Source organism: Oxyura jamaicensis, chromosome 1, assembly GCF_011077185.1.
Source record: "Oxyura jamaicensis isolate SHBP4307 breed ruddy duck chromosome 1, BPBGC_Ojam_1.0, whole genome shotgun sequence".
NCBI lineage: Eukaryota > Metazoa > Chordata > Aves > Anseriformes > Anatidae > Oxyura > Oxyura jamaicensis.
In genome coordinates this window covers 122,666,993-122,693,639 of record NC_048893.1, presented here as the reverse complement: position 1 = coordinate 122,693,639, position 26,647 = coordinate 122,666,993, and the positions used below count along the sequence as shown (strand labels likewise).

The 26,647-nt window shown below is 42.1% G+C and overlaps 2 protein-coding genes and 1 long non-coding RNA gene across 15 annotated transcripts in view; 1 reads left to right on the top strand and 2 right to left on the bottom strand.

Annotated features, from left to right (window-relative positions):
• The window catches only part of CNKSR2 (connector enhancer of kinase suppressor of Ras 2), a 220,533-nt gene extending 200,019 nt beyond the window's left edge, over positions 1–20,514 (top strand). For 6 of the 10 annotated variants that reach the window (XM_035317585.1, XM_035317437.1, XM_035317360.1 and 3 more), the window contains one exon: positions 3,979–6,183. In XM_035317585.1, coding sequence (XP_035173476.1) covers positions 3,979–3,983 — 5 coding nt within the window. In that variant the 3' untranslated portion in view covers positions 3,984–6,183. Of the gene's footprint in view, positions 1–3,978; positions 6,184–14,692; positions 14,890–18,004 lie in introns of those variants that run through there. The other 4 variants (XM_035318003.1, XM_035317842.1, XM_035317923.1 and 1 more) reach the window with 1 other exon arrangement.
• Positions 1–24,690, bottom strand: part of LOC118162817 — a 70,115-nt gene extending 45,425 nt beyond the window's left edge. For all 4 annotated transcript variants that reach the window (XR_004748680.1, XR_004748660.1, XR_004748704.1 and 1 more), the window contains exons 1-2: positions 23,716–24,690; positions 18,095–18,198 (exon numbers count right to left, since the gene is read on the bottom strand). This is a non-coding gene — a long non-coding RNA (uncharacterized LOC118162817). The remainder of the gene's footprint in view (positions 1–18,094; positions 18,199–23,715) is intronic.
• Positions 21,205–23,722, bottom strand: KLHL34 (kelch like family member 34). Its single transcript, XM_035318122.1, has one exon. It carries the CDS (start codon positions 23,456–23,458, stop codon positions 21,659–21,661), a length of 1,800 nt encoding a protein of 599 aa, XP_035174013.1. The 5' UTR covers positions 23,459–23,722; the 3' UTR covers positions 21,205–21,658.
• Positions 24,691–26,647: the final 1,957 nt, after the last annotated feature.

Here is a 26,647-nt window from a genome sequence, read left to right as displayed (position 1 = left end):
TGACCCAAACAGACCCGAAAGGCTGTTGTCACCTTCCACTGCTGAGCAATGAGCAGTTTATGAACCTGCCAGCATTCCTCTGGGGAACTCTGTGCCAAGCAGCATTTAGCCATGTCCCTAGACCATACCCCACCCCAGTAGCTGCCACTAGATTTACTACAGAGACAACAAGACATGTTTCATTTTTGGTCTAGACAATAGTTAGGAGCTTCTCATCAAAGTTAATTTACATCTCTTACGCATACATACACAGATGTAGAAATATGTACACAAAATAGGATACAAATGAAGGAAAGCAAAGAGATTCAAAATGCAGATACAATTTTCCTGATTGGCACTATAAAAGGGAAGTATGAAATTTCTTTTTCTAAAGCTTCTGTAAGCCTGCTAACCTGCTATGATACAACCTGGAAAGCAAATTTACCATAAAGTTCCCATGTAGTAAGTAGGCACCTTGTACTCAGCTTAGGCAAAATATATAATGTGAACATTCATAAGAAAGTTCGTACTCTCAAGTGGCAGCAGTAAAATGCTATGCACTTTCTTAAAAATAAAAAATAAAATAAAAAAGTGAAAACCCTAACTTTAATTAACTATCATTAGTGATTACTGGTGTGTGCTTTCGTTACTTATAAATAGGTCACAAAAAAAGGAAAAAGTTGCTTCAACTTCCATACCCCTCTCCCCCCCCCCCTTTTTTTTTTTTGTTGCTTTTTAAGACCTTAATGATTGTGACTCTCAGACATTTCTCTCAGGTGAGAACTTTCTCCTTTCCCTTGCTTATATTTTTGCTGGGTTTTGAGACATGTTGGCATGGCTAGAAGGGTCTGCAGAACATCCCTTTGCACTTGCTTGGGTTGGTCACAGCCCTGATGCATTTTCACACAACTTTTGATGGGCAAAGGACCTCCCATTGCTACAGGTTTGCTCAGACATACAGTCCTCACATCTTGCATGACCGCATTTGCTGAAGAAATATGCAGCAATTATAGCAGGCAGTTTTGTTTCTATAACCTCTCTGGGGAAGTCATTTGCTGTAAAGCTATTCTAATAAGACAAATGTAACTTGGTAAAAGCAGTAAATTCACTTCATTTTTTTGATAGGTTTGCATTCAGTTTTGTATGTGAATGAGACTTGGGTTATTTCTCAAAATGTTTGTGAGTCTCACGAGTTTCATAAATTGTAGTGTCAATAAGTATCCATCTAAAAAAGCACATTGCTTGTTCTTTGTTATTTGTATTTGTTCTCATTTAAAACAAATATAAAAGCCCTATTCTGGAAAGGGAAATGTGCTGGAGATATTTTACATAAATCATTAAATCATTTTGCTAATGCTAGTGATACAAAAAAAAATATAAAAAAAAAGTGTATAAAGTGTATTTTAGTATTATAAGAAAATATAATTTTACTAGCAAAAGGCAGAATTTCTAAACTCTTAGTGTGCATCTACCCTAATAGGAAATACTGAACAGTTGCTTACTCTCAGTAAGTGTTGTAAAATAATAAGAAAATCTATTTAGAAAAGCCCCCCAAGTGTGCCACTTAATTATATTCACCATCAGATAAATAGGACTGTGTATGGTACTACTTATCTTAAGAGGTCCTAATGAAAGGCAGTTAATGTACATCATGACTAGTCGAAACTGGGACACAGTAGAATTACCAGTGTTTGGTGATAGTGCCACAAAAGCCTTAGCAATATTACTGAATAACCTTTTCAAAAGTACGTCTTATCAGTAGGTCTTTCTTCACAAACAGTCATCTAGTAATAAAAAATTTAGTTGCTTTTGAGGTACATAAAAACTATCCTGTCCCACAGTCTGCAAAGGCAGCACAGTTCTTCCCCACATTCTCCCCACCAGACGTGGGATGCATTACCCAGGTGGCCTCAGCAGGATGTGTGGAAGAGTGGGGTTTAGGTATCTGATAGGTAAAAACCTTGCCCTAATGAAAATACCCCTCCTTTATTTCATAGCCACCTTCTTTCATGACAAGGAGTTTCTTTCATCCATGCCTAACCTCCTGTGTGAAACCAAACCTCCTGAATTATTAGCGATAAAATTATAGGAACAATATCCGTGAGACAGCTGGATCTCCTGAAGCTGCAGAAGGGACACCTACAAGGCAGCAGGAGCCTCTTTCTCTTCGTGCCTTTTTCCAAGCAAATCCAAGACCGTTATTTTTACTGCTGTGGCTATTAGTATTATAAAACAGGCTGAAATGTGAAAAGCATTCAGCCCACTGAGTCTCCTTTCCCTCTAACCCAATGAGTCCTGCAATATGCTAGTTTGGGTTTTTGTTTTTTGAGGGTTTGGGTTCTGCTTGATTTTATTTTGTTTTCTTCTGGTTTTATTTGCTTAGGTTTTTTTTTTTTTTTTTTTCATTTTGTTTGTAGAATCAAATGTTCCTTATTTTAAGCCATAAGTTACATAAAAGTTTCTCTTGACTGCTATTCTTAGGACACAGTTACATAAACTGTTTTCCTCTCCCTTTTTTCCTCTTCTCCCGTTTGACGCACAGAATTCCTGGGAAAACTGAGAAGTTAAGGAGAGACCGAACTCTCTTTAAGCTTCAAAGCATTGCTCACACTGTAACTCTTTGGAAACTCATTTTGCGATTGCTGCCATGGGTGGACCAAATGGCACCACTGTTTCTATCTGGAATTCTCTCCACCTTGAGCCTTCTGTCACTGAGACGTTGCTTTTTTTTGCTATCCCAGACCTTTCCTGGTATCCTCAAGGGTAAAAATGGCAATGTTGGTATTTTCCTTCCTTTTTCATCCTGTCTTTAAAATAAATAAATAAATAAAAATAAAAATAAAAAAATAAAACCAACAAGCCTCTTCAAATAGGCATAAACAAGTCTAACCAATTAAATAGGATATAATTTTTACATCTTTATACTTTGCCTAGATGAACTTTTTTTCCAAAGTGAGGATTACTTTATTATTATCATTATTATTATTAAACAAATCATCCCCCAGCTTTTTCTATCTGGGATCTAAAAACACAGTGGATTTGGGAAATCATGGAAAAATTCATATTGTATTATAAATAAGTATAGTAGACAGCAAGATAGGGTATGTAGTGAAACCACCTAGGCTTTTGTAACTGCCCTTTGTGCAAGGATGGCACAAATAGGCAGAAACTCTTCAGCAAACTTAGTTACACGCTGCTTATTCTACCTCTCTCTTTCTCTTTTCTTTGCTAACACAGGCAGCAAAAATTTGTGGGTTCTCAAGTCCTAGTTTTTGGGTGCTTGTAGTGTCAGGATAGTTTCAAAATCACGTGTAGCTCTGTATCTTGCCCTTCACCCAAAATGTCACAGTACTGGATTGACAGCTAGAATAACGAAAGGGGCCTGGTTGCATTGTGCCACCTCTTATTCTATTTCATACATAGGCTGCTGCCAGGGTATTTTTCCGTGTTTATAGCATGTTTGAATGGATCTGGGGCACACTCTTTGCTTCCTTTCTCCTCATTCATGTGACCCTTTTCCAGAGTTTCCAAATGAGCTCATGTCTTTTAAGCATGGAGGAAACCAACCCACACTGGTTAGGATGCGTATTGTTCTCTTGTTTTATTGTGTTGTTTCTTTTTTTTCAGTCTTTGTTCTGTTCTGTTTGTTTGGTTTGTGTTTTGTTTGTTTGCTTTTTCCTTTTTTTTTTTTTTTTTTCTTTTTTTCCAAAGCATATCCACAAAGAGAGAATATAAAGCTTTCTGCCCTGAATACCTCTTTTGCATCAGGGATGGATATTTCTGGTAGAGCAAGATGTCACAACAAAACAGTGCCCTGTCTCTGTCGTCGTAAGCATACCTGCATGCAGATTAGAAAAGCTCGGTAGTGCTGCAACTGTATGCCAGATTTGCTATTTGCTCTTGTTTGCATGATAGTATTTCTAATATACTAATATGATATGGAAATAATGGCACATCACCGTTCTCTCAACATATTGTATCACTGCTTTATCGTATTAGGCTAATACACTGCGAGAGTTGATAGCACCTCTCCATGTCAAATCGGATCCACTTCTCTTGGCACTGAACCGATTGGACTCAAAGGTTGATAAACTTATCATTAGCGAATTGGCACGACGGAGACTCAACTTCAGCCTCTTGCAAGCAACCTAATGGCCTCCGTTCAGAAAGTCAATTCTTCTTGAATAACTTTGGTGTTTATAAAAGAGAACAGACCTGTTAAAGCGTAGACAACCACATGCCTGGATATGAGGCCTCCAGGAAGGCGTCAAAGGGCATGGCCAGTCTTTTGAAGAATGCACCCTTTCCACAATGGGACTAGGCACAAGGTCAGATCCAGTCTACACGGAGCACATTTGCAGAAAATACTGCCCCGCATGGGAAAACGGAAGGGGAAGAGGGTCTTGGCAGGGGAAGGGCTTTGATGTCACTCAGTTTTGTTCTGCAGACTTCGAGGAATTAAAGAGGGATTCAGCCGTGGTAACGCTAAAATCATGTTGCTTTTGCTGAACTGCAGTGAATCCATTCAGGCCAACCAGACAGATTGTGCCATTTAAGCGTCCTTCACTAACGTGAAGGGCATTACCTTCCTGTATCATGCTAAACTAAGTGTATTCTGTCAAGTGAAGGTGTGCACAGACCTTTCAGAGACTTCTATTTCTCTAATGATTTGTAATGCATTACCAGAGGGTACACTGACACTGGTTTGGATGATGACGGAGAAGATACCTCACGCTGAGATTTATTAGACTCTGCAGATAAACTCTTCAGTTCCTCTTTATCTTCTAGGACTTAACCATGTGAGTGATGCTGCCTGGCGAAGCAGGCACAAAGTATTCTCTGTATAACACCCAGATTCCAGAGGGCTCTTTTGGGGCCAGTATTTGTCTGGATGTCACTCAAAGTAGATTCAGATATTGTATTTATCATTATGTTCTGGGTCCCCTATGGGTTGATGTTTGCCTCTATCTCTGTGGTTAGAATGTGGATTTTCCTTAATATATTTGGCTAAGGGTGTATTGTAATAATGTTAATGCTAATTACTTGATATTTCATACTATCTTATGGGGAGATACTTTTAAAAATGTATTTTGAAATGTTTTCTTTCTGTTTGCTCAATGTATGGTATTGCATTATGTTAATACCAATAAAATTATATATATATAGTTATATATATTTCCCTTTTATAAAGAAGTAAATTATGCTTTTTTGCCTCACAAACAAGAAATGTGCAGTGAATAAAATTACATCATTCTGCCTTACAGCAGGTGACAAAGCTTATAATAGTTTTAATATTCTTTTTTGAAAAATAAAAAGTATAGTATGACATAAACTAGTTGGAAATTCATCAAAATGCATGTTGTGTTTCTGCTTAATGGGACTGTCACGAATCAGCCTAAGTATTTAACAATGTTGTTTTGGCATCTTTAATTTTTTCCAATCAAAAACATACACTGTATTGCTATTATTGATTACAAAATTGTACTTTCATAAATTTTTGCCTGTTGGCCAAATAGACAAACCCACTGAGTTTTTATGACTCTGTTGTCTGTAGGAATTGATTTTTAAATTTAATTCAGTGCTCTTTCCAATGCTTGGCAAAGGCAGAATTTATTTTTTATATAAGGTTGCCTTTGAAGTACCTGCCTCTGCCAGGGCTGATAAATCACTGCTAAGTACATAAAGGTTCTGCAACCTGAAGGATGTATCATTAAAACCATGCTGGAATGGCCTGAAACCTGAGCCAGTCCTTTCCATTCTGTCATTAAACTCCATAATTAGTTAGAGATGAAATGTTTTGGAAATGAATTAGAGAAGCAGAAGCAAAGATGTGAATCTTAAACGTCCTTTGGCTGCCATTCTGGGTTACGCTGATGGCTTATTTGCTGCCTGTAGCCAAAGGCCAGCATATATCTGCGCTATCATGAATTAGATCGTCTTCAGCTTCCTCTCTTTCTTTTCCCCACCCTTCCTAACATATTGTATTGAGTATCATTGTTCTGCAGAGGCATTCAGAAGGGCTGTAATTAGCAGTCCCTGGCATTTAATTGCATACACATTTGTTAAATATTTTTCTGTATGCCTTAAAATAAAGTATAGAAAATGGCAGTAATGTTTCTTTAATGAAGGCATTTGATTTATTCATGAAGTCAGGATTTTTGAAGGTGTTATTTTGGGCTTAATAAAGGAAATAAGCCAGCAAATTTTCATCTTTGCCATTGTCTGTAAGGGCTGATGTTCACTTCCTTCCTTTTGTTTCTTTTGTGTGCAAACACATTCTTCCCAATGGATGGGGAACGGACCTTTCTTCTGTGACGACTGTCATGCCAGTTTTGAGAGAAAGCTTGATGCTAAGGTGCATGTATCTGCACAAGCTTATTGGGCGTTATGACACATGATGACATGAGCGATGACTAGAAAAGTCGCATGGCATTGCATTTCTCTTGCTATGGTAATAGCATTTGTTCTCAAAGGTACCGGGCAGAGACTGAATTCTGTTCGTTGCTTACAGACCGTGGTGGTGTGATGGGCACCCAGCAGCTGACAGGGGGTGCTGAATATCTGGCAGTGGTGTGCCCTAAATAAATGACGTGTAAATCAGGGTGTAGATTAATTAGTCTGGGATCTAATCAGTGCAGCTATCATAATATGTGCAATTAGAAATCCAATAATAAATCTGAGTGTCTGAATAAATAAGACATCTGGGATAACATTTTCAGAAGTATTTTGGGCCCCTTTCATAAGTGCCTCAGGAGCTGCTTCCCCAGACAGCTACCGTGCATTACAGAGGTAACTGAGCTGGCTGTTAAATGACTGTAGCTCCTGCCCACGCTGATTTACCACATTTCTTTCATGTTGAAATTGGGATTTAGACTCCTGAGTGATACAAGTGCTTTTGAAAATTTCACTTGGTGTTACATTTTCATCCACATAAGCAAACTTGGGAGGTAGGCTGAAATGGAGTTCATTTTCTCAGTGGATGCTGCTCACTGGGAGCACTTAACCCTTCTGTTCAGGCTGGCTTTCAGGTATCAAGCTCATCAACCCTGACAGGCATTGCTGTTGTGAAAGCGTGACTGTTGCTTGATTCTGAGCGGTGAGTAATGTCACTGGGCTGATATCATTTGTCACTTAACCTTTCACAACTTCATATGCTGTAACAGCATAGGTGTGTGAAAAAAATATTTTCCTGAAGCAGTAATTGCTTCCATGTATTGCTTGCGGGATGGATTCATAGGGACAGCCTCATCCTGTTTAAAAGTCACAACATCCCCAAAGTGTACCAGTTTATCCAGTCCTCTTCAGATCCTGGCTTACCTCATAAATTAAAAAAAAAAAAAAAGTGGGGGGGGGTTCATTGTTTTTGAACTGAGGGGACTAAGGGGAAGTGTACCATCAAAATGTAATTGCCTTGTAGCTTGCGGCAAAATTAAACAGCACTTGTATCAATGTGTGGCACAGAAAAATGTCAAGATATCCTATTTCGTTATGTTAAAATTCTCCCAAAGAGTCACTAAAATCTGTTCTGTGGATGAAGGTTAAACTGATTTCTTCATAGGCAACTTAATGAGCAGAACACTGTGTCCAAATACCAAAGGATGCAATTATAACACTGCTGCCAAAAAGTTCTGCCGCTGATCATAGTTCCTGTTACTTTGGGAAACGTCTGAGTTATTTCAGCCTCATTCTTATGCCCTCTCTGAAATCACAACCCACTGATACAACCTCATGAAACAGTAGGGCTGGGAGCAAATGAGGAGTTTTTCCTGATGCTCATTTGAGGTGTGTAAGAGCCATCAAGAGGCTGCATGAACAGTGAGCTAATTATTCCCTCTGACTGTGTTTTCCCTTTCCGCTAACATATTAACCCATTTGCTGGCACCTGTACTCCACTGCTAAGTGGATGTTGAAAATGCCTGAACATTGTTGTCAGTAACAGTGCCAGTCTACAGGGAGAAACCTCACGGCTCAAGTTCTTTTTATTTTTTATTTTTTAATGTTGGGTTTACTGACAGCTGATTTTAATACCCAATTCCACTTGCATGGAAAACTGAAAAGCGGTGACTGACATGGGTCTGAGACTACCAGTAAGGCCAGCCCATGTGTCCCATGAGGCCTGGAGGCCGATTTTGCTCCAGCCCACCAGACCACAGACTGCCCTCTGCCAGCCCCTCTGCTGGTGGCTCCAAGGGGCAAGGCTGTGATGTGGAGCAGGCAGCTTTTCATTCCAGTATCACCAGAGAGGTGACCCGAGAGGGAAAGAGACTTGCCAGGATCTACTGATCCAAAAAAGAGAACCACTAGTGCCATAAATGTTTCACAAAAATAATTAGACCCTTGGTGCCCCAGCAATAGCATCTCTTAGGCCTTACAAAGGCTGGGGTCAGATCCTTTAAAAGTGATTATGGAACTTAACTGCTACTGATTGAACCAGGCTGTAGTGGAAAAGGCCTGAAATACCTTCCAAAATCTGTCCTATGGGAGATGGGTTTTCCACTTGCCTGCACAGTTCACTTTGTTTGATGAAACCAATCTGTGCTCGTGCAGGTGAGAGGAGAGGCAGACTCGCACGCCAGGTGGGAAATGCCAGCGCACAGCAGAGCTCACTCACATCGGTACTTTCAGTGAGGGACCTCTCCAGGGACACTTTTTCCTGAAGGCTTAGCAAATAGGAGAGGATAGAAACCATGTACAGCTATCCTGGTAACCAAAAAATGCTTCCTCTTTAGAGGAAAGGGCGGTGTAAAATGCAACTTTAATACTAGTTCTCTTATCCTCATCTTTGCTAAACACAGGTATCAAATTTTGTTTCTAAACACTGCTCCTCCCTTCCTCGACTCAAGGCTTTGGGGAAAATCCTGCACTTTCAGACAGGTGGGTCAGTATTTTGAAGGGCCAAAAGGATGGAGGATTGTACAGGTCAGAAAAGGGCAGATAAAGGGATGGGATAACAGAAGGGCTGCAAAGGCCTTGCACAAGAAACACAAGAAGCCCTCAGCTTTTCTTAAGCTTTTCTTCATCTTGCTTAAGCTTTCTTTACTTATAGAAAGCTCTCGTTAGTAGGTATATGTGTGTATATTTATGTATATGCATATAAATCTATGTATACATATACATACTCATATATATACATCTATATACTGACATGCCTAGCCAGGCCTTGATTTTGCCATAATGTGGAGTAAGAGAAGACACAGTTTTCTCTTTGTCCTTTAATGGGGAAATCTGCTCCTTGTTACCCAGAGCAGATGACTAGCAGTTGGCCTCCACATAGACCTGAAGGATGTCTCCTTGTACATCACACTGTCTGCACCTTGCCACGCTCAAAACACTGCACGATTTGGCTTGTGGTGCTCTCCTAACAGGGGCCAATATCCCATGTCACTGGGGCTCCCCACACACGTGTGTGGGGCTGACTTGATATGCAACACACAGCTGTCTCCTTGCAAAAATCCATCTGCCACTGGTTCCACCGTTTCTTTCCTTTGATCTTGTAGACCAGGAAAAAGGAAATACCTAGCTTTGTCTGCCTGTCATCCACCCAAATAGTGTAAAAAAATGACTGTAATTCCTGTTTCTTTGCATCATAAGCGTTTGGATATGTCTCCCTCTTGTGCAGTTTGGAATCTAATCATTAACCTGAACAGAAGCAAAGGTGCATTTAAGCCATGCACTGAGAAAACAGAAACTGCTTCTTTGGAGGCTCTCTTCTCTCCCCTCACCTCCAACACAGCTAAAACCCACATCCACTCTCCTTCTATCCTTTTGCTTTCTTGCCTTAAATTTACGTGCATCCCTTCAGTCTTTTCCTGACCATTCCCAGGGGTTTACCACCCCAGCCTAGCTGTTGGCCACCTTGGCCACATTACATGTCCTGCCCCTGCCTCCACATGGACAGAGAGCCAGAGCTGTGGCTTGAGGGCAGAAGGTATTTGCATGCTACGTGACTGGACAGTGGCATTGCTGCAGGATCAGGTGGCTTTTGACAGACCTATTGGTTGGATGTGTCATACCCAACCTGCTGTGGCATAGGAAAAGTGCAAAAGGCTGCATCAGCCCTAGGATTACATCATTTACTAGTTAGCTGCTGGCAGCTATTTCCAGCTGGCTTCTCTTTTTCCAGTGTGGATGCATCAGGGTCAAGAAAGCAAAAACAAACAAAACAAAACAAAACAAAACAGAGAGATTTCAGTGTGAAATGACATCAGGGCTTGTTTTATCTTAGGACCATGTCCTAAGCTTAGGACCATGTCCCAGAGGCGAAGGATGCTCTCGGTTTTAGGGGAGCATTAACTAACATTCCCCAAAAGTCTCCAGGAGGCTTCAGACAGGTGCCTCCCCTGTGCAAAAGGTGAAGTGGAAAGGTGTGATTTTAAAACTGGAAGCAAACCCTGTGAGATTTTTAGGAGGAAAATAAGATACGGTAGTGGCTTAATAATGTGACTGGCGCTGTGTTTTAACCTCCTTAAGATCCTGAGAGAGCTGAGCTGAGCAGGTTCCTCTGCCAGAGACAGTGAGCTCACCAAAAAGAATGAAAACAGGAGTATGGATTTCAGTCGAGCCAGGGGATTTCAGTCTGTTTGTGCATTGTTCACTCTCCGTTGCAGACTTTGCAGCAGCTCAGCTTTCTCATGATTTGTAGAGGTTGGTAATTTTGTTGAAATGCAGAGCTAATTGCAAGTGGAGTAGTAGGCATGTGTGCAAGGAGTTGCACAGAGAATGAAAGCGTGTCACTAAGCTGTGAAGTTGGCAGAAATGATAGAAAAAAAAAATGGGGAAAGCCATCAGAGTAGCAACTGTATCCATCAGTCAAGATGAGGTGCCTGAAGATGACGGGACATGCTTGGGTGGCTTTAGGAGGCACGTGCGAAGTATAGAGGGGCCTCAAAGGAGAGCTTCAGCCCTTGAAAAATCTGACTTTGTCAGCACAGCAGGTGACAAAGCTTGTGATCAGTGCTGTGTGGTCCTTGTGTGGGCAGCTGTGTGCACTCATAGCCCCGGGTGCAATCACTGGTTCATCTGGTACCTCACTGAAAGGGAAAAACCACGCAAGCTTTCAGTAGCTTGAGTTTTTACAGCGAAAGTGAGTCACGGAGTGCAGGAACCTCCACTGAAATGTCTACATTATGCCATTTAGAGCAGATTTGTGAGAAATACATACCTAGAAATTATTGTGTCCAGATGTATTATCCAGCTGGCTTGCAGCAGTGACCTACATGTGCCTAGTTCAGTACCATCTTTCTGAATCATCAGTTTGCACAGACTGCTCATCTCTCAGTCCATGTAAATAGCAGGGCTGACTGTCTCTCTCTCTGATCACTTTTCTCTCAAGCACCTGATGTTCTTATTTATTGCTCTTTGACTATTGTTTCTTAAGAGGGAAATACTTGAAAGGTTAATAGTCCAATGGAACCAGGAGGTAGTTATACATTAATTCATGGAGTTCAGGGCCAAGCTATTTTAAACACAAACAAGCATAGTGTGAAAAAAAACAAGCAAACAAGCAAAAAACGCCAGTCTTTGTATAGCTTCACCCACAATCTGCAGCTTCCTCTCCTGAGAAAATGTAAAGGTAGATACAGATCTTTATGGCATTTAAGAAGTGAGAGCAAAGTACAAGAAGTTCAGAAACTATTCCCAGTGGAAAGCAAAATAGTAAAAAATAATAACATATCATTTACTAGATTGTAATAGTCTAATAGCCTAGAGCTATTTTACAGCTCCTGAATTTAATGCAAATGGTTCCACCTTCACTTGAAGACACAGCAGAAGCTTTGTTGTTACAAAATTCAGTACCTGTGTGTTCCTGTATTTGGAAGCTATGGTTCTGAATTTAGATCGCATGTGCTGCAGAGTTTATGCAACTTCATTTCTGCCCCAAATTTACAGAGTTCTCCAAGGCTTTCATGAGGCAGGGGACAACGTTATTGTTTCAGAAAGAGGCTCTCCTTTCTGTCAGTATGTGGAAACGAGCACCTGATGGTGTATTCAGAGGAAGGAGGTGGCCAGGGAGGTGCAGCCCATGACTCAGCAGCCAAACGAGGGTGAATTGCAACCTGCTGTATTGGCTGCTCTTCTGAGGTCATCTGCAAATCCCATTAGTCCATATTTTCTTCATAAAGAAGACATTACCCGAGGCCTTATTTTTCCTTAAAAAGACAACTCTGCTGTAATAGTATATTACTTGCATGAAAATACACCATTTTTTTTAAATCACATTTATATATATATTTATAGCTCAGCTTTATATCTCATCAAGTATCTCAGATCCTTTATGACACCAAGGTTTGCACCAACGCCCACAGGAAATCAATCAAAGCCTTTAGCAGAAGGGTGAGGGAGGGGAGATTTGTGTGTAATTTCATTCCCGCCTACTGAGAGCCTACTCCAGCCATTGAGAGCTTAAGTACCATTGCTTTCAGTGTTTTTCTGGAAAATCTCAAGTGCTTGGGATGTGTTAGCATGACATGCGCCGCCCTCGCCCCCAGCTGTGGGTGGAAAGAGGTGGCCTCTTGTCCTGCTTGTGCTTCCCGAGTGTCATCAGCAGCAAGACACTTCAAGGAAGGGACCTGCTCTTTGTCTTCCCTGCTATTGCCTTCCTAGCAGACGCTGTTCCCTCTTCCTCATGCCTCCCATAACTACAGCACAGCAGTGACAGCTCCCCGGGGGAGGCAGTCCCAGCCGGGTAGAGGCGATGCACTGATGTGTTTCAAAGACCTGCCAGCCAGTGCAGCTCGAGGGCAGCTGCGGCCTAATGCTGCCCATGTTGTGTCCCGGTAATGCTCTGCATCTTCCCATGCAGTCCTGGAGCTGGTCCCACCACTCGTCCACAGCTCCTACTGCACCTACTCTGAGCTGCAGTGGGCTGTATGCCTGAGGTGGTGAGGGGTGAGTCCCAGGAGCACCGGCCAGCGCTGGTGGCATAGGCAGAGAGGCCTGTGCTATCCTTGCCACCTGGCATTTGAAGCTACAGGGGCTGTGCTGCCTCCCAGGTTCACTGTCACTCTGGGTGCATCCTCTGGATTGAACCCAAACTTTGTTCGTGGCCATGGTGGGGACCTTTCATGTTTCAGGATGCTTTGGGTTTTCATTGGCAAGCCTGGATGTGGTGGCTGGTTGCTGGACCAGGCTCTAGCTCACCCTAGCAGAATAAATTACAGTGACATGGCGTCAAGCACTGGCTCGCTCCTTCAGCAGACGGTCCCTGTGTTAACCCCTGAGGATGCAAAGCAGTTATGCTGCTGAAGAAGAAACATGAGGAAGGATCTTTTTTGCTTTATGTAGCAAGGGAGAATAGAAGGAGAGAAGCAAATGTAAAATACTCCTATTAGATGTCGCTGTTTTTTTTTTTTCTTTTCGCCTTTTAGAAAATCTCTCCCTAGCTTCGGACTCTCCCCTCTCCCCAGCTTCAGACTGGTGGAATTCAATGTTCAGAGAAAACTGATAGAAATACCCCAAACATCCAATCTCTCATTTCTGCAGGGGATTTTAAAGAAAGCATAAAAATCAAGACTACGGAGAATTTTAACCAAGTATTTGGCTATTGAATGCTTTGCCCTTTAACACATTAGAAGCTTTAATAAGAAAGAAATTGACAAGAAAAAGCTGCATCTCATTTATATTTTTCTTCAAGTTCTGCTTGTCCATGTAGTGATGAATTCAGTTCTCCAAGCAGTGTACCACGACAGGAGGATTTAATGAGCAAATATATATCAACCGAGGGAACCTAACAGCTCTATATAGACCCAGAACACCTCCATCAATAAAAGGCTTCTAACCCTTCTTCATGTCTGTATCTCTTAAAAGCAAAAACAAAAAACATGAATGTTTTAAAAACAGCCCTCCAGAAAAGGGCAAAGGAATAAACTGATGAGAGATCTATCAAGATTAGTTGCTGACCTCAAATTTCTTTAATTGTGTAAAGATCTATAAAAATGCAAACACTTTTTGTGATGGGATGTGGAGATCTTGATCTCAGGAGTTCTTGCGTGAGCCTGAGGTGAGTAGTTGCTGTGCTGCACGGTAGGGTTTTCAACAGGAGGTTGCTTCAGGTAGCTCCTGGTGGGCATGTGTTCACCGTGTAGCAATGTCTCTTTTAAACACTATCTATCCTCCCTGTTTGTGTTACATAAATAAATAAATAAATAAAAATAATAATTAAAAAAAACTCTAAAAACCTGAGGATGCTGAGGTTCACAACATGTGGGTACTTCACCATGTGCTGAGCTTTCAGCCAGTGGAAATGGCTCTGTCTTGGTGTGGGGCCAGTCACAGAATAAAAGTAATGCTTGAAAACAAACATTAGGCAAGGCACATCAGGCCAGGAAAACACACACAATTATGAAAGCCAAGACTGGGTGGGAGGGCCCGGAGGGCTCTGGATCAGTACAGAAGGTTGTGCACAGGCAGTGGCTGGCTGTTGTGTGCACAGGAGTGTTGGTGTGTGAGGGGCAGCAGGGACGGATCTGGCTGCTCTCCAAGGGCTGCCATGGTACCTCCTGGTCACCGCTCAGCTCAGCTCATCGTGGCACTTCACTGGCACTTTCTCTTCACTTCTTGAAACTTAGGAGGTGTGAAATATTCTCCTTATGGTCTGGTTAAGCCTGTTAAACATTTTGCAAAGGGCTTGGGTAGACTGTCGTATAATCATGTTAATGATACACTGATCCTTTCTCTATTTTTTCCTCCCCTTCTTCCCCCTTCCTCATTACAGTTGAAACTACAGAAGAAAAAGCAGCAGACTCCTTGCAGGATTTGTACAGAGCCTTGGAGCAGGCCAGCCTGTCTCCTTTAGGAGACCGCCGGATTTCCACTAAGTTGGAGTATAAGAAATCTTTTATAAAGAGATGTAGCGATCCAGTAGTCAATGAAAAACTACACCAGCTGCGAATTCTGAAAAGCACTTTAAAGGTGAGATAACAGGGAGGAAAGTCCGGCCTGAGGGTTGGACCTGCCTGTATTGTATTCAGAGATTAATTGTATGCGGCTGGAGTCCAGACTGAATGTGGTGTGTGAAACAAGCAAGGAAGACATGGGTAACTCCTGTTCTCAAAGCAGACAAAAATGTGCCTTGGGAGAGTAGTCAAAGTGAGGGGATCGGTTTTTATTTCTGCACAGATAAAATCTCAGTGAGCTGCTCCTCCCCTAGCTACTGTAACATCATCTGACACTAAATTATCAGAGAAGACCTTAATCTCTTTTTTGTCCCTGAACATTTTCATTTATCAAAACACATTTACTCTGCATTTGCCAGAGTCTGAAGTGAAGGAAAATCAGCCCTTTGGAAGGGAGCAGTACCTTTTAAAACATTTGATTATTTCTTGATTGCTGAGCTTGCCTGGGAATGAACAGTGCTTGGTTTCTGAATAGACTGGTAGGATCATTGTATTTAATCAGTAGGAGTGATTAAATAAATAGATAGTGGTAATGATAGATTTGAAGATTTTTATCATTATTGTAAGTGTACCGCAGCTAATTTAACCTCCCTGTCAGCTTCTTTATTTGTTACTGCAGTTTCAAATCTGTACTGTTAGAGATTTCAGCAAACAATATGCTGGATTTCCCCAGGGACCCTGTTAACTATATTAAATTACCACATTTTAAGTCACTAGATAATTGTACAGTGAATTTTGTAACAGCTTTCATCAAAGAGGGCTTTATCAACATTAATTAATTTAGTTTTCCATCACCTAGAGAAGCACTTAAGCAATATTATTTTCATGCTGTGGGGCTCCCATCCTGAAAAAAAAAAAAAAAAAAAAAAAAAAAAAACACACATGCTTAACTTTTTGCACTGTATCATCTCATTGAAGGCAACTGAAAGTATCTGGGTATGTGAGACTTTACAGGTTTGGAGGGTGACAGAAAAAGTCCATGCTTTCCATGTGACTTCTTATAACGTAAGAAATGGAGACAAAATCACAGTAATCTCAGTTGTTTAGACAGGCAGGAGGTTCACATAGTACGTGTGCTTTTGCACCATGGTGGGATCACTCATACCAAAAGTGTGCAAGAGATGTTGGCATGAAATTTAAAAAACAAACAACAGTTCATGATACTTTCAGGAATTACACAACCTGGAGGTTCAGTATCAGCAGTTTGTTGCCATGCTTAATTGCCTTTCCTGTTAGCATTTATTGATACCTGAGCTACATTATACCAGTGGTTTCCTACAGATTGAATTGCTTTCCTCCAGGAACTTCCCAAAGCAGCTCCTTGACCCAGTAGGTGCCTGTTTTCAAGCTTCTCTGGGACCCCTTTCTTTTAGACCAATCAAACACAATTCTCTTCCCACAAGACATATTTTCTAAGCCAGTCACCACTTTTGTTTGGACAAGAGTGACACAAATAATTGGCAATGCAATGCCAGCAAGTACCAAAGGCAGATAATTGCTGTTTCTTGCATATGGCAACTGTCCAGAGTAGCACGTGCATGATGGTAACACATTAAGAGTTTCTAGCTCCACCACTGCTACACTACTGGTAGTAGTATCTACCAGGAGCTACTGTTGTTACTTAATCAATTATTCCTCCTTTTTATCAGTGCTATTGGGTTCTCCTTCCTGAAGGCATCCATTTGCACTGGCCCATCAGGTTTGGTGTTCTGAACTCTCCTTGAATTCATCCACTATTAGTAATCTGATACAGCCCTCCAAATTGCTTCTAGGTCTTACTATCCATCCTCTCTGTTCCTTCACCCAAGTCCTCAACGGAGAGACCTCTCTGCTCTCTTTGCCATAACATAACCACAAAACCATTCTCCTGACAGCAAGTTTGAGCCACCTGACTGGTAGTGCTGTGTGGTGGGTACAGGTCACAATCTGCGAGAAGCACATTCTGGTAGTTCCTGCAGAGATTTGGTAACGAGGAGATCCCAAAATTTCACTTCCACTGGTCAGCCTCAGCTGTACCTCCATTTCTGAAAATTAATATTCTAGCATGTAGCATTAATTAGCTACTGACTGCAAAGCATGAAAAATACCTTTCAACATACTGCTTATTGATGACTTCTCTGACTTTTCTGATCCTCTCCCACCAATGTGGGCTGACACCATTTCATTTTCCCTTTAACATGCTCCCCAGAAAGATTTATCATACTCATAGTATGAACATGGCAAATACCAGTTAGCAATAAGGACCATGAAATCCATGTGGTATGGAGGATAGAGGGGACGCTGCTGGTGACTGTACCATGTCTACACAGAGAAGTGCTGGAAGCCTGCATGTTTCCTGTGCTTCCCAGGCTCAAGGATGATGCATCCAGCTTCCACTGCTTGCAAAAACTGCAGGTGGCTTCGTGTGTATTTGAGGCTTAATCTGACCCATGCTGGCTGCCTGTCATCTATCGATAAACTAATCCAGCCAGCAACTGGGATACAGCCACATCCACTGTCCCCGTGACGGTAAGGACGTGCCAGCAGCTGTGTTAGGTTTTACCCATTTCTGCCTTCTGTTTGCCACCGCAGTGGTAGCAGGAGGTAGCAGCCAGCCAGCCCATCACGTATACTGGAGTGCTGGTGAGGATGAGTTACCGAGGTAATGCCTCCCTGCACAGGCGTTTGCAGCATAGCGCACAAATGTCCCCAAGACACGGCTGGTAAGAAAGGCTTAGCTCTGCTGGCGGCGAGAGGCCATCTGTCCGCATCCCACGCACAAACACAGTATTTCTCATGCTGATCAAGAAGAGCAAACAGATGGCACTCAGCAGCACGAAACCAATCCTGAGAAACAAAGGCAGCTCGTAGTAAACAGCGCGGGGCTTGCTTCTCACACGAGCTGAACACAGGGCGAGGAGGGGAAGAGGGACAAGGGACGTTTCTGGGGAAGAGGGACAAGGCGAGGGAAACCCCAGCCCCACAGGGTGATGAGCATCACCTAGCAGGAGGGGCTGCTGCTTGCGGGCGGTCTCATGGCAGCCAGGCAGCTCCATGCTTTCCAGACCTCTACAGCCTGCCTCCGCTCCCATCCCACTCACGTGGCCTGCTCATTGCCCGCTCTGACTCTGCTGGTTTCTCTTCCCTCACAGGCCAGGGAAGGAGAAGTAGCCATTATCGACAAAGTTCTGGATAATCCAGACCTGACGTCTAGAGACTTTCAAGAATGGAAGCAAATGTACCTCGATATCTTCTGGGACATCTGTCACAGCAGCACCCCGCGGGACTCTGTTAACGGCTCGTCCGAGGTCGATGCACTTCTAGCCTCCTTAGCGCACACGCACTCCTACATTGAAACGCATGTATAAGGGGCCCTCTTTTAGTCCACTTGCTGCACTCCAGGCCTTTAATTAAGTGCATAAAGTAGTTTTTATATCAATATGTGGGAGCTCTAATAAATTATATTTTAATGTTACTCAGCTGTGTGAAGTAAACCTTCAATGGTCAACGATACCATGTCTTTAATGAGGATTTGTACATTTTATACGCTACCAACGCTCCGCTTGTGTTTACCTTCTGTGAAATAAAGAACGTGATCTTTACCTATTAAAGAAAAGTATTTAAAAGCATTTTTGGAAGACTGTGTTCTTCGCAGAGGAAGTTCTACAAGCTAAAGGTTTTGTTATCGAAGGTCGCTTTTACAATGATATTTTATATTATATAATTCCAGTAATGCATTGCATTTTTGGAGTTCAGGTACTATTTTGGTGATGGGAGAATTAAAAAAAAAAAAAAAAAAAAAATCTATTTAATGAGAAACTCTAGGAGTTTTCTTACATGACAGGGAAAAAATGTAATGCAGTGGTTTTGTTTCAGTTTTGTCAAACACATAAAAAGGTGAAAATCAGCAGACAAAATGACTAATATAAATTTAAGTCTCAAACAGTTAGGTCTTATTTTTGTGCTTTTTAAAAGCCTGTTGCTAAGGTTTACCATCAGTGCAAAGAGATGCTGGTTTATATTCTAATTAAGACCAAATTATGTGTTACTTCTTTCTTAATCACATCTGGTTGTGGGTTTTTGTTGCTGTTTGTTTTTTGTTTGTTTCTTTGTTTTAATTAGTCATGGTACTGTCATTTATGCTGCTTTTGTACTGAAGGTAATAGTATAATGTGCAGATTTTGCAAAAGAGAAAAGATAGACTTTGAACATCCTTGGTAACAGCGCTTCTCTTGCCCAGAAAAGCAGCAGTGGAAAAGGTTCCCAAAGAACTGCTCTGAACCTGAGAGGCTTTGAAAATTCCTACAATAGAAAAGCAATGAATACAATTTTTCAAGTACTCTCCTATGTGTTTTCCGAGCTGTGAGATTTGGCCATATTGTACTTGGGGAAAATGTGTGATGGGAACAGATATGAGCACAAAACCTGAAAAATGACTGAGAACTCAAAAAGCCTCTGTTCTGTCTTTGAATGGGAAGGGATGTCTCTGGGTTCTGCTGAGTTTGCAAGCTAGTTGAAGTGTTTTAAACTTCCAGGAGAGTTGAGATGTGCTGGAGACAACCCAGTGACTGTGGGCAGAAATATCTCCTTAGAGCTAGGCACCTGCCTGCAATAGGAAAGTGGGAGGTAAATCTTAAATCATCTATTTACTCTTCATGGGCTTGTTTTCAAAAGTGATCAGAGCATGACAAAACATTTGTGCCGCTTTTCAGTGTTTTTCTGCACAAGTTAAGACACATGATATGGCTTAATAATGCTCATGTGAAAGGGGACAGCCTCCTTTATTCTTTTTACAGTGAGTTGTACGCTTAACCAACTTTAGACTATTGCTTGTACAGCTCAGTGAATGTACTTAAAACTTTATGAGCTCTGATATTTCCTGGCAGTTATATCCATGACAGGATGAAGGAAAGAACGGACAGATTTTTTTTTCCTCTCTTTTTCTTTTTATTCCTTGCTCTTTCTTGTTACTTTATTGCATTTGGATTGCAAATGTTTTGCAGATTTTGCACAACTGTACAGAAGAGTGGCCTTTCTGTAGCCCATTTTCAGTTATCCTATATTCAAGACGATATGGATGACAAATCACATATTAACATTTGTATAGAATTCTGGATCCAGTGTAATATTTGTACCATTTAGAAGAATATTGTTTGTATAAACTGGACATTTATTTACTGCATGGGTACTGCCTTGTATATTAAATTTGTGAGGTTTTGTACATTTCTCTTTAAAAATGCTTGACATGAAATGGGTTGTGCTATTGTTCCAAACATTTAGATTCTCTTGCTATTGTTTTACTGGACCAAAAGTAAATATATTCATATAAAAACTCTTTATATCTGATGGATGTATATGCACATTGTGTAGTTGATTCCTTGTCAAAACCAAGGCAGTTCAGGAGACTTAGATCTGTTGCTATGCAACAGCTATTCTGCCTGCACTTTACATTAGTAAAGTCAGCTTGATTGCTTTAAAGGTGAAAATTAAACATTACAGTTTTTAAGCTAGTCTAGTGACAAAGAACATGTGTCCTATCCATTGTGCTGCCTTCTTTTAAGACTATTAAATGTTCTTCTATATATATTTTTATTGTATTAACTCTTAGCCTAAAAAGGGAACACTGTAAAATGAAGTACAATAAATTTAGCTTTTAAATGAATGCCTGTGATTCAAGTTTCAATTTACTGCATACAAAAGCAATTCTGTGGCATCTGACCATTTTACCTGCATTTCAGAGATCAGCATGCCTTCAAGTTCTTCTACAATCTGTGTCTTCAAACTCTGCCAACATGGCCAAAAAAAAAGTAAGGCCATTGCTGGTTTGGATGTAGGCAGACACTGAATAAAGACTGCTGGCAGCCTTCCACTGCCTTCCTCCCCTTCGCACTCTTTGATAAAAATAAACTGTTTTTGACTGCAGGGTTCTCTCATGCACCAGTTCAACAATGAACAAGTTTACCATTATGACCTGGTATGATAAAGCAATGTATGCTATTGAGGTAAGTGCCAGGGGGATTAGATACAGCAGCTCCTGAAACATGTTTCATAGGGTCTTACAGAAAGTATACCCATTCAGCTCTAGCCATCTAAACTAATACAAAGTTTGGATACAAAAGAAATGTACCGTACCAGGAATATGTGTTTAAAATAATGCAAAATAAGCATCTGAAAGGCATGCTACAACAAAAGCCGCTCAGAGAGAAGTGGCTTCTATGAAACAATCACTGTTTTAACATATGGCCATAACTGAGGCTAAATTTCAAAAAATCCATGGTTTCTGTCTAGTGTTTCATGCTGGTTAGCTAGGGCACTCTTGCCTAGTATGTAGCGTATCAAATAATACCTTTTCCTTGGCACTACTTGTTATTAGTTCTCATAGGCATCAATTTTCTAGTCTTTATACATCTCACTTTCATTTTGCTTAGCCATAGCACAGCAATTTGATAGCACTTACCAACTGGGAAAATTACCTCTGATTAAGAAAACAGAAAAAATTGATTATATCTTTTTAACCTTTGAAAAATCTGACTTGCAACAGCTATTAATTGCTGTCTAGGTATTATTCTTCAAATAAAAGTCCAGGTTTACGATCCTAGCTCATCTCCTTCAAACCTGCGACTTGCTACATCTGGCTTTCAGCTCTATGAATCACAGCACCTTTTCCCAGGCTGCAGCCAAACTTTCTTGCCTGTTTCCACCCAGCATCTTGCTTATCAAAGCAGAACCTCAACTGTGTCACATCCAGTGCCATTGCAATTTTCTTCTTCTCCAGGGGTGCCCTGCTGGCTCTTCTTCTGGGATGATTATTCTGCAACACCGCAGTTCAGCGGCTTCTTTTGCAGGGTATCACTGTCCCGTTCATCAGCCACTTCTGTGAGCTGCAGCACTGCACACTGCAGCCCACTCCATGGCAGGGGGGCTTTGCAGATCTCCTCCCAGCCATCGTTGTCGATATCGTAGCCAACCACGTCTTGCGTGGGGACTTCCCGCGAGTCTTGCCATTTCTTTCCCCCAATAAGAAGAGCCGTTTCCTCTACCACTGCCAGGCCATAGCAAAATCGGTCATAGATCAGCGGCCTTAAACGAGTCCATTGGTTTTGATCGGGGTCATACCTTTCTATTTCAGAGAATGGTTCATATAAACCTAAAAATGTGAATATGGCTTCTCTGATTGTTGCCATCTGATGCCCAAACCGAGCTATGCTCATGGGGGCTTGTTTTATCCACTGCCCCTCAAGCGAGCTCAAAGAATAAACGTCCTTGCTTGTGCTGGCTGGGTCTGCATATTTGCCACCTGAGATGTATATAATACTCTTGCAAACAGCACTGGCATGGCCATGTATCTTGCACGGCAATTCCCTGGCCTTTGTCCATCTGTCCCTGCTGATGTTGTAGACTTCCACAGATGAATGCAGAGACCCATTCTCACCCCGTCCACCAATTGCAAAGATATCATTGCCTAGGACACAACAGGAAAACTGGCATCTTTTTTCCAGCATGCCCGTGATTTGGGTCCATGTGTTAAACCTTGGATCGAAGCGATGGACCTTGTTCGTAACCGATAAAATCTTGTCCCTGTCAGCGTCACCCGGAGTGCCACCCTCTATTTCCCCACCCAAGACATAAAGGAAATTCCCCACCACACACACGCTGTGGTTCTGTACCCTGTCCTGCACCTGTGTAAGAGGTCTCCATTTGTGATTGTAAACATCAAAGGCCACCACTTCAGTGACGAGCCCATCGTTTGCCGTCCCTCCCCCCAGCAGAATGATCCGAGTTTTCTGGTTCCTCAGCGTGGTGGATTTATCCTGCAAGATGGGCTGTTTGAAAACAGATGTATGGTAATTTATTGCTTTAATGATCAGGCACTTAATACCTGGGGTGAGGGGCACTTCTGACTGCGTGTAGGTTTTTCTTAGCTCTTCCACTGGGATGAGACCATATCTAATGTGCTCCAAAAGGCTGCTTCCATGAGTCAGCCTGGATTTATCCTGCTTCAACCACAGCAGCACAAGATTCAACAGGCGGGTTTCCTTCACCATGGGGACATCTGGGGATTCCACTACCGCTAGCAAAGTCCTGAAGTTCAGCTCAAGCAGTCCTGCCAAATCCAAGTCCAGCAGCTTCCAGAGATTGTTGACAATGTAATTTTCTGTTGCAACTAGGGCATCTGGTAGGTAGAACCTCCTGGCGACGTTGGCAGAGAAGCAGCAGTTTTCCAAGGTAAGGTTGTTAACTAAATATTGATTGCACAAGCCAATAGCATCTGTAACTTGCAAGTAGCTTGCAGCTTCCAAGGTCTCCTCCAGGCTTTCAAAGGAAAGGGGCAGCAAAGAAGTGTAAATGAAATCCAGCACATGCTGGAGACCGGTGGGTGAAACGACTTGCAGCTGAATCACATTGGCTGTAGATTCCCGGGTGTAACTTTTGAACATTGCTCGGAAATAGTCACTGGAGCATGCCAGCAAGGACTTATGTGCAGGAAACTCGTTTTCCTTCACTTTCAGCAAAATATCACACAGAAAGCCCTCTGATCTCAGGGTCTGGTACTGGGAGAGCACAGCAGTGCAGTGCGCTTTGCAGTAGGACAGGAAGTAGCTCATGGTAGGTAATGCAATGTTTTCCACTTGAGTTATTAAAGTGCAATTAGATAGTGAAACAGCTGCCCTACTCAACAGCCATTGAATGAATGCCCACCAGACCTCCAGCTGTTAGAGAAAAGCCCAACCAAGAAAAAAAAAAAAAAAAAAAAAAATCTCTTGCCTGGCATAGGGGAGTAGTTAGTAGATTTGTAGTGAATTCAATGCATTCCTTTATAGAAAAAAACAGCTGAATGTCATAACAGCCGCAGGATGCTTACTTTTCTCGCTTCTGTTGCTTGTGCAGGGATGAATGGTCCATTGCTGAGTGCTTGCTTGGCTGGCCATCAGGTGACAGATGAGGGAGCTAGATGACAATCCCAACCAGTGGCACTTTCTGTCTGCTCAGCCGTCGCCCTCGACCCTCCTTGCTCCTCAGGCAGCTCAAATAATAGCTCCTCTCTGGCTGCCAGCGCATGGCTCTGGGCAGAAGCAGACGTGTTTCTCCTCCCTTGTTTGTGTTTCAGCCTCGGATAAGTTTAGACCTCACTGTGCCCAGCACAGCAGCCCCCTTTTCATTGTCTTTTCTCACTCACTCATCTGAAGATCAGGTCAGCACCCAGGGATTATTACGTGAAGGTTTTCTCGGACAATAAATCTTTGCCTGGGAGGCGCTGAGACAACCAAAATATCACGGTTAGTCACTGGCCCAATTTGACATGCATTTCTGGGCCCTTTGGTTCACATGACACCGGCGGGACTCACAGCTACCAGAATAGCTTCAGGCGGCACCCCCAGCCCCCCCCGCCAGGAAATGGCTGCCAAGGGGCTGGGCACGGGCCTGGGCCTGGGGCGACGGCGCGGGCATGGGCAGGAGCCGACAGTGGGGCCACGGCCAGAGCAGCGGGCCTGGGGTGCTGGGATGGGAAGCACAAGGGTAACGCCTCTGCATGGTGGGGACTGAAATAGAGCCCCACTTCTGCCAGAGCAAATGCAGGGCTGTTTATAGAAGAGGCTTTGCATAACTGCGTCCTTGGGTGCTCACTGGGAACAAACCCCGTGGAGCGGCCGTAGCTGACTCCTTCAGCTTTCTTGCTCTCAGCTTGTCCCAATTAGAAGCACGTATAGAGGGATTATCTCTGATTTTCACCTGGGCCTTTCAGGATCTAATTTCTACCAGGAATAGCTCTGAGCAGGCTACACATTCTGATCTCTTACAGCTTTCTTTTCATTTTCTTTCACCTTTTGCTTAAGCCAAAGGTAAAACATTTTTACTGTGTCTGTTTGTATTTATTTATGTGATTTCTGGTTTATCCCTGTAATTGAGGGGTGTCTGGGAGTGGACTGGATCCCAGTGCAGATCATGTATGCCGTGCTGCTCTTCTAGTGAGCAGAAACTGTTAGCAAGCAGGCTGATACCTACACACACTCTACTCAGTTTGTGGGGGATGATTCTAAAAATGTTATTCTTCATTGCTGCATACATCTTAAAATTCATTTTCTGCTTAAACCCACTTTCTATTGTCACATCATAGATCACAGATCAGGATCTTGTTAATAAAATAGTCCCCCTTGCTAGCAAAATGACATATACAGACACTGGGGATGGTGTAGAAAAGGGACACCTTCAGTCTCTTTTCCAGTGGACTTGCTTATGTCCTTGTCAGACCCCTCTGAAGCATTTCAGACATTGTTAGCAAAGCTGTGCAGCTGAGGCCAACCTTCTGGTTTGCTGCTATCCCCATTTTGCACAAAGCAGAGTCCAGACACCTCCATCACCCCCTCGGTGGTCACGCGCCAGGCATGACACAGTTCTAACTGAACTGGTTTTACGTCTCACTAGTGCAATGCGGACAGTAGTTCACATCGGTCAAGTGTCAGCCGAAGGTGGTGCACTGCCAACAGAGGCAGCGCTGATTTAACCGGGGCCTGATTTAACACCCATGCCGGATAAGCAGCTCCTGTAATTGCATGCATATTTGCTGTGTGATTCCCTCTCAGACCTCCTTCATCTTCATGGCAAGCTGGCTAATGGAAACAGTGAGAATCACAATCTTTATAAAGTTGTTTATCTGACTGGAGTTTTTTTTCTTTCAGTTATAATAGAAATAAAGCCAAACCGTTTCCCATCCCCTGCTCTGGAATGACAAAAAAAAAGATTGTCACTGTCAAAATAAGGCTTCTTCCTGCTCCCCTTTTAGTCAGCTGGCTTTGTCTAATTGGGAGCCCCCATTTATTCAACAGACAAATTATCTCCAGGCAGCATATCAGATCTCCAGCACCTTTGGAGGAATATTTAATGTCCATTAGCAAAAGAGCAGACAGTGACTGAACAGCTAACTTATGAATCTCAGAAAACCACCTAGCACTTGGTGGGATGTAGTCAAGCAACGATCTTATTTTTCTCATCCATAATTTGGAGGATCAGATCTAATTTTTGACTCACTAGATGCTGCTTAAAATTAGGGAAACATTAGTGTTTCAGTGATGTATGATTTGCTGGGATTAGATAACACATTTTTAATCATGAGCATCACTTAGGCTTTAAATTAGATTTAGACTTCAGACTTTGAGTATATTTTATGTTGAAATCATTGCTATACTGCAGCAGATAGTCTGCAATAACAAATATTCCGGGGGTGCATTGCAAAAAAAAAAAAAAAATGTTGGCTTCCACTCTTGTAGTTTTTTTCCTTCTTATAAAGGGCTGGAAAATTTACTGAATTACAATGCTGTATTCCATTTAATCTCGAAAGTAGGCCATCAGTTAGTAAACACTTCAATTACCATTGTAAATTTTCCCAATTATTTTTTGAGTAAAGGTTATAGAAAAGTTGTACAACTAAAACTAGGATCATTAGTAACAAGTGGCTTGCTGCAAAACATTCACTGCAAAAATCCACAGTGAAGGATTCCTAAGCTACACTTTGCACAATCAGCGTGGTCCAGAGGACAACACAGCAAATGGTTCAGATGCTTGACAATGTGCTGCATCAACACATATAGCAAAAGTGAGCCAAATGACGAATGGAATTGGGATGCTGTAGAATATAGGCTTTCTAGAAACTGCTACTGGGAAGGACAATATTGATTTAAGTTGTCTTGTAAAAATCATTGGACTGGAGTCTGTACTTCATCCTTGAATAATCATATACAATGGTCTTTGGGTCACGTCATCTATTTAAACCCAAGGATGGTTAGCCTGAAAATTCA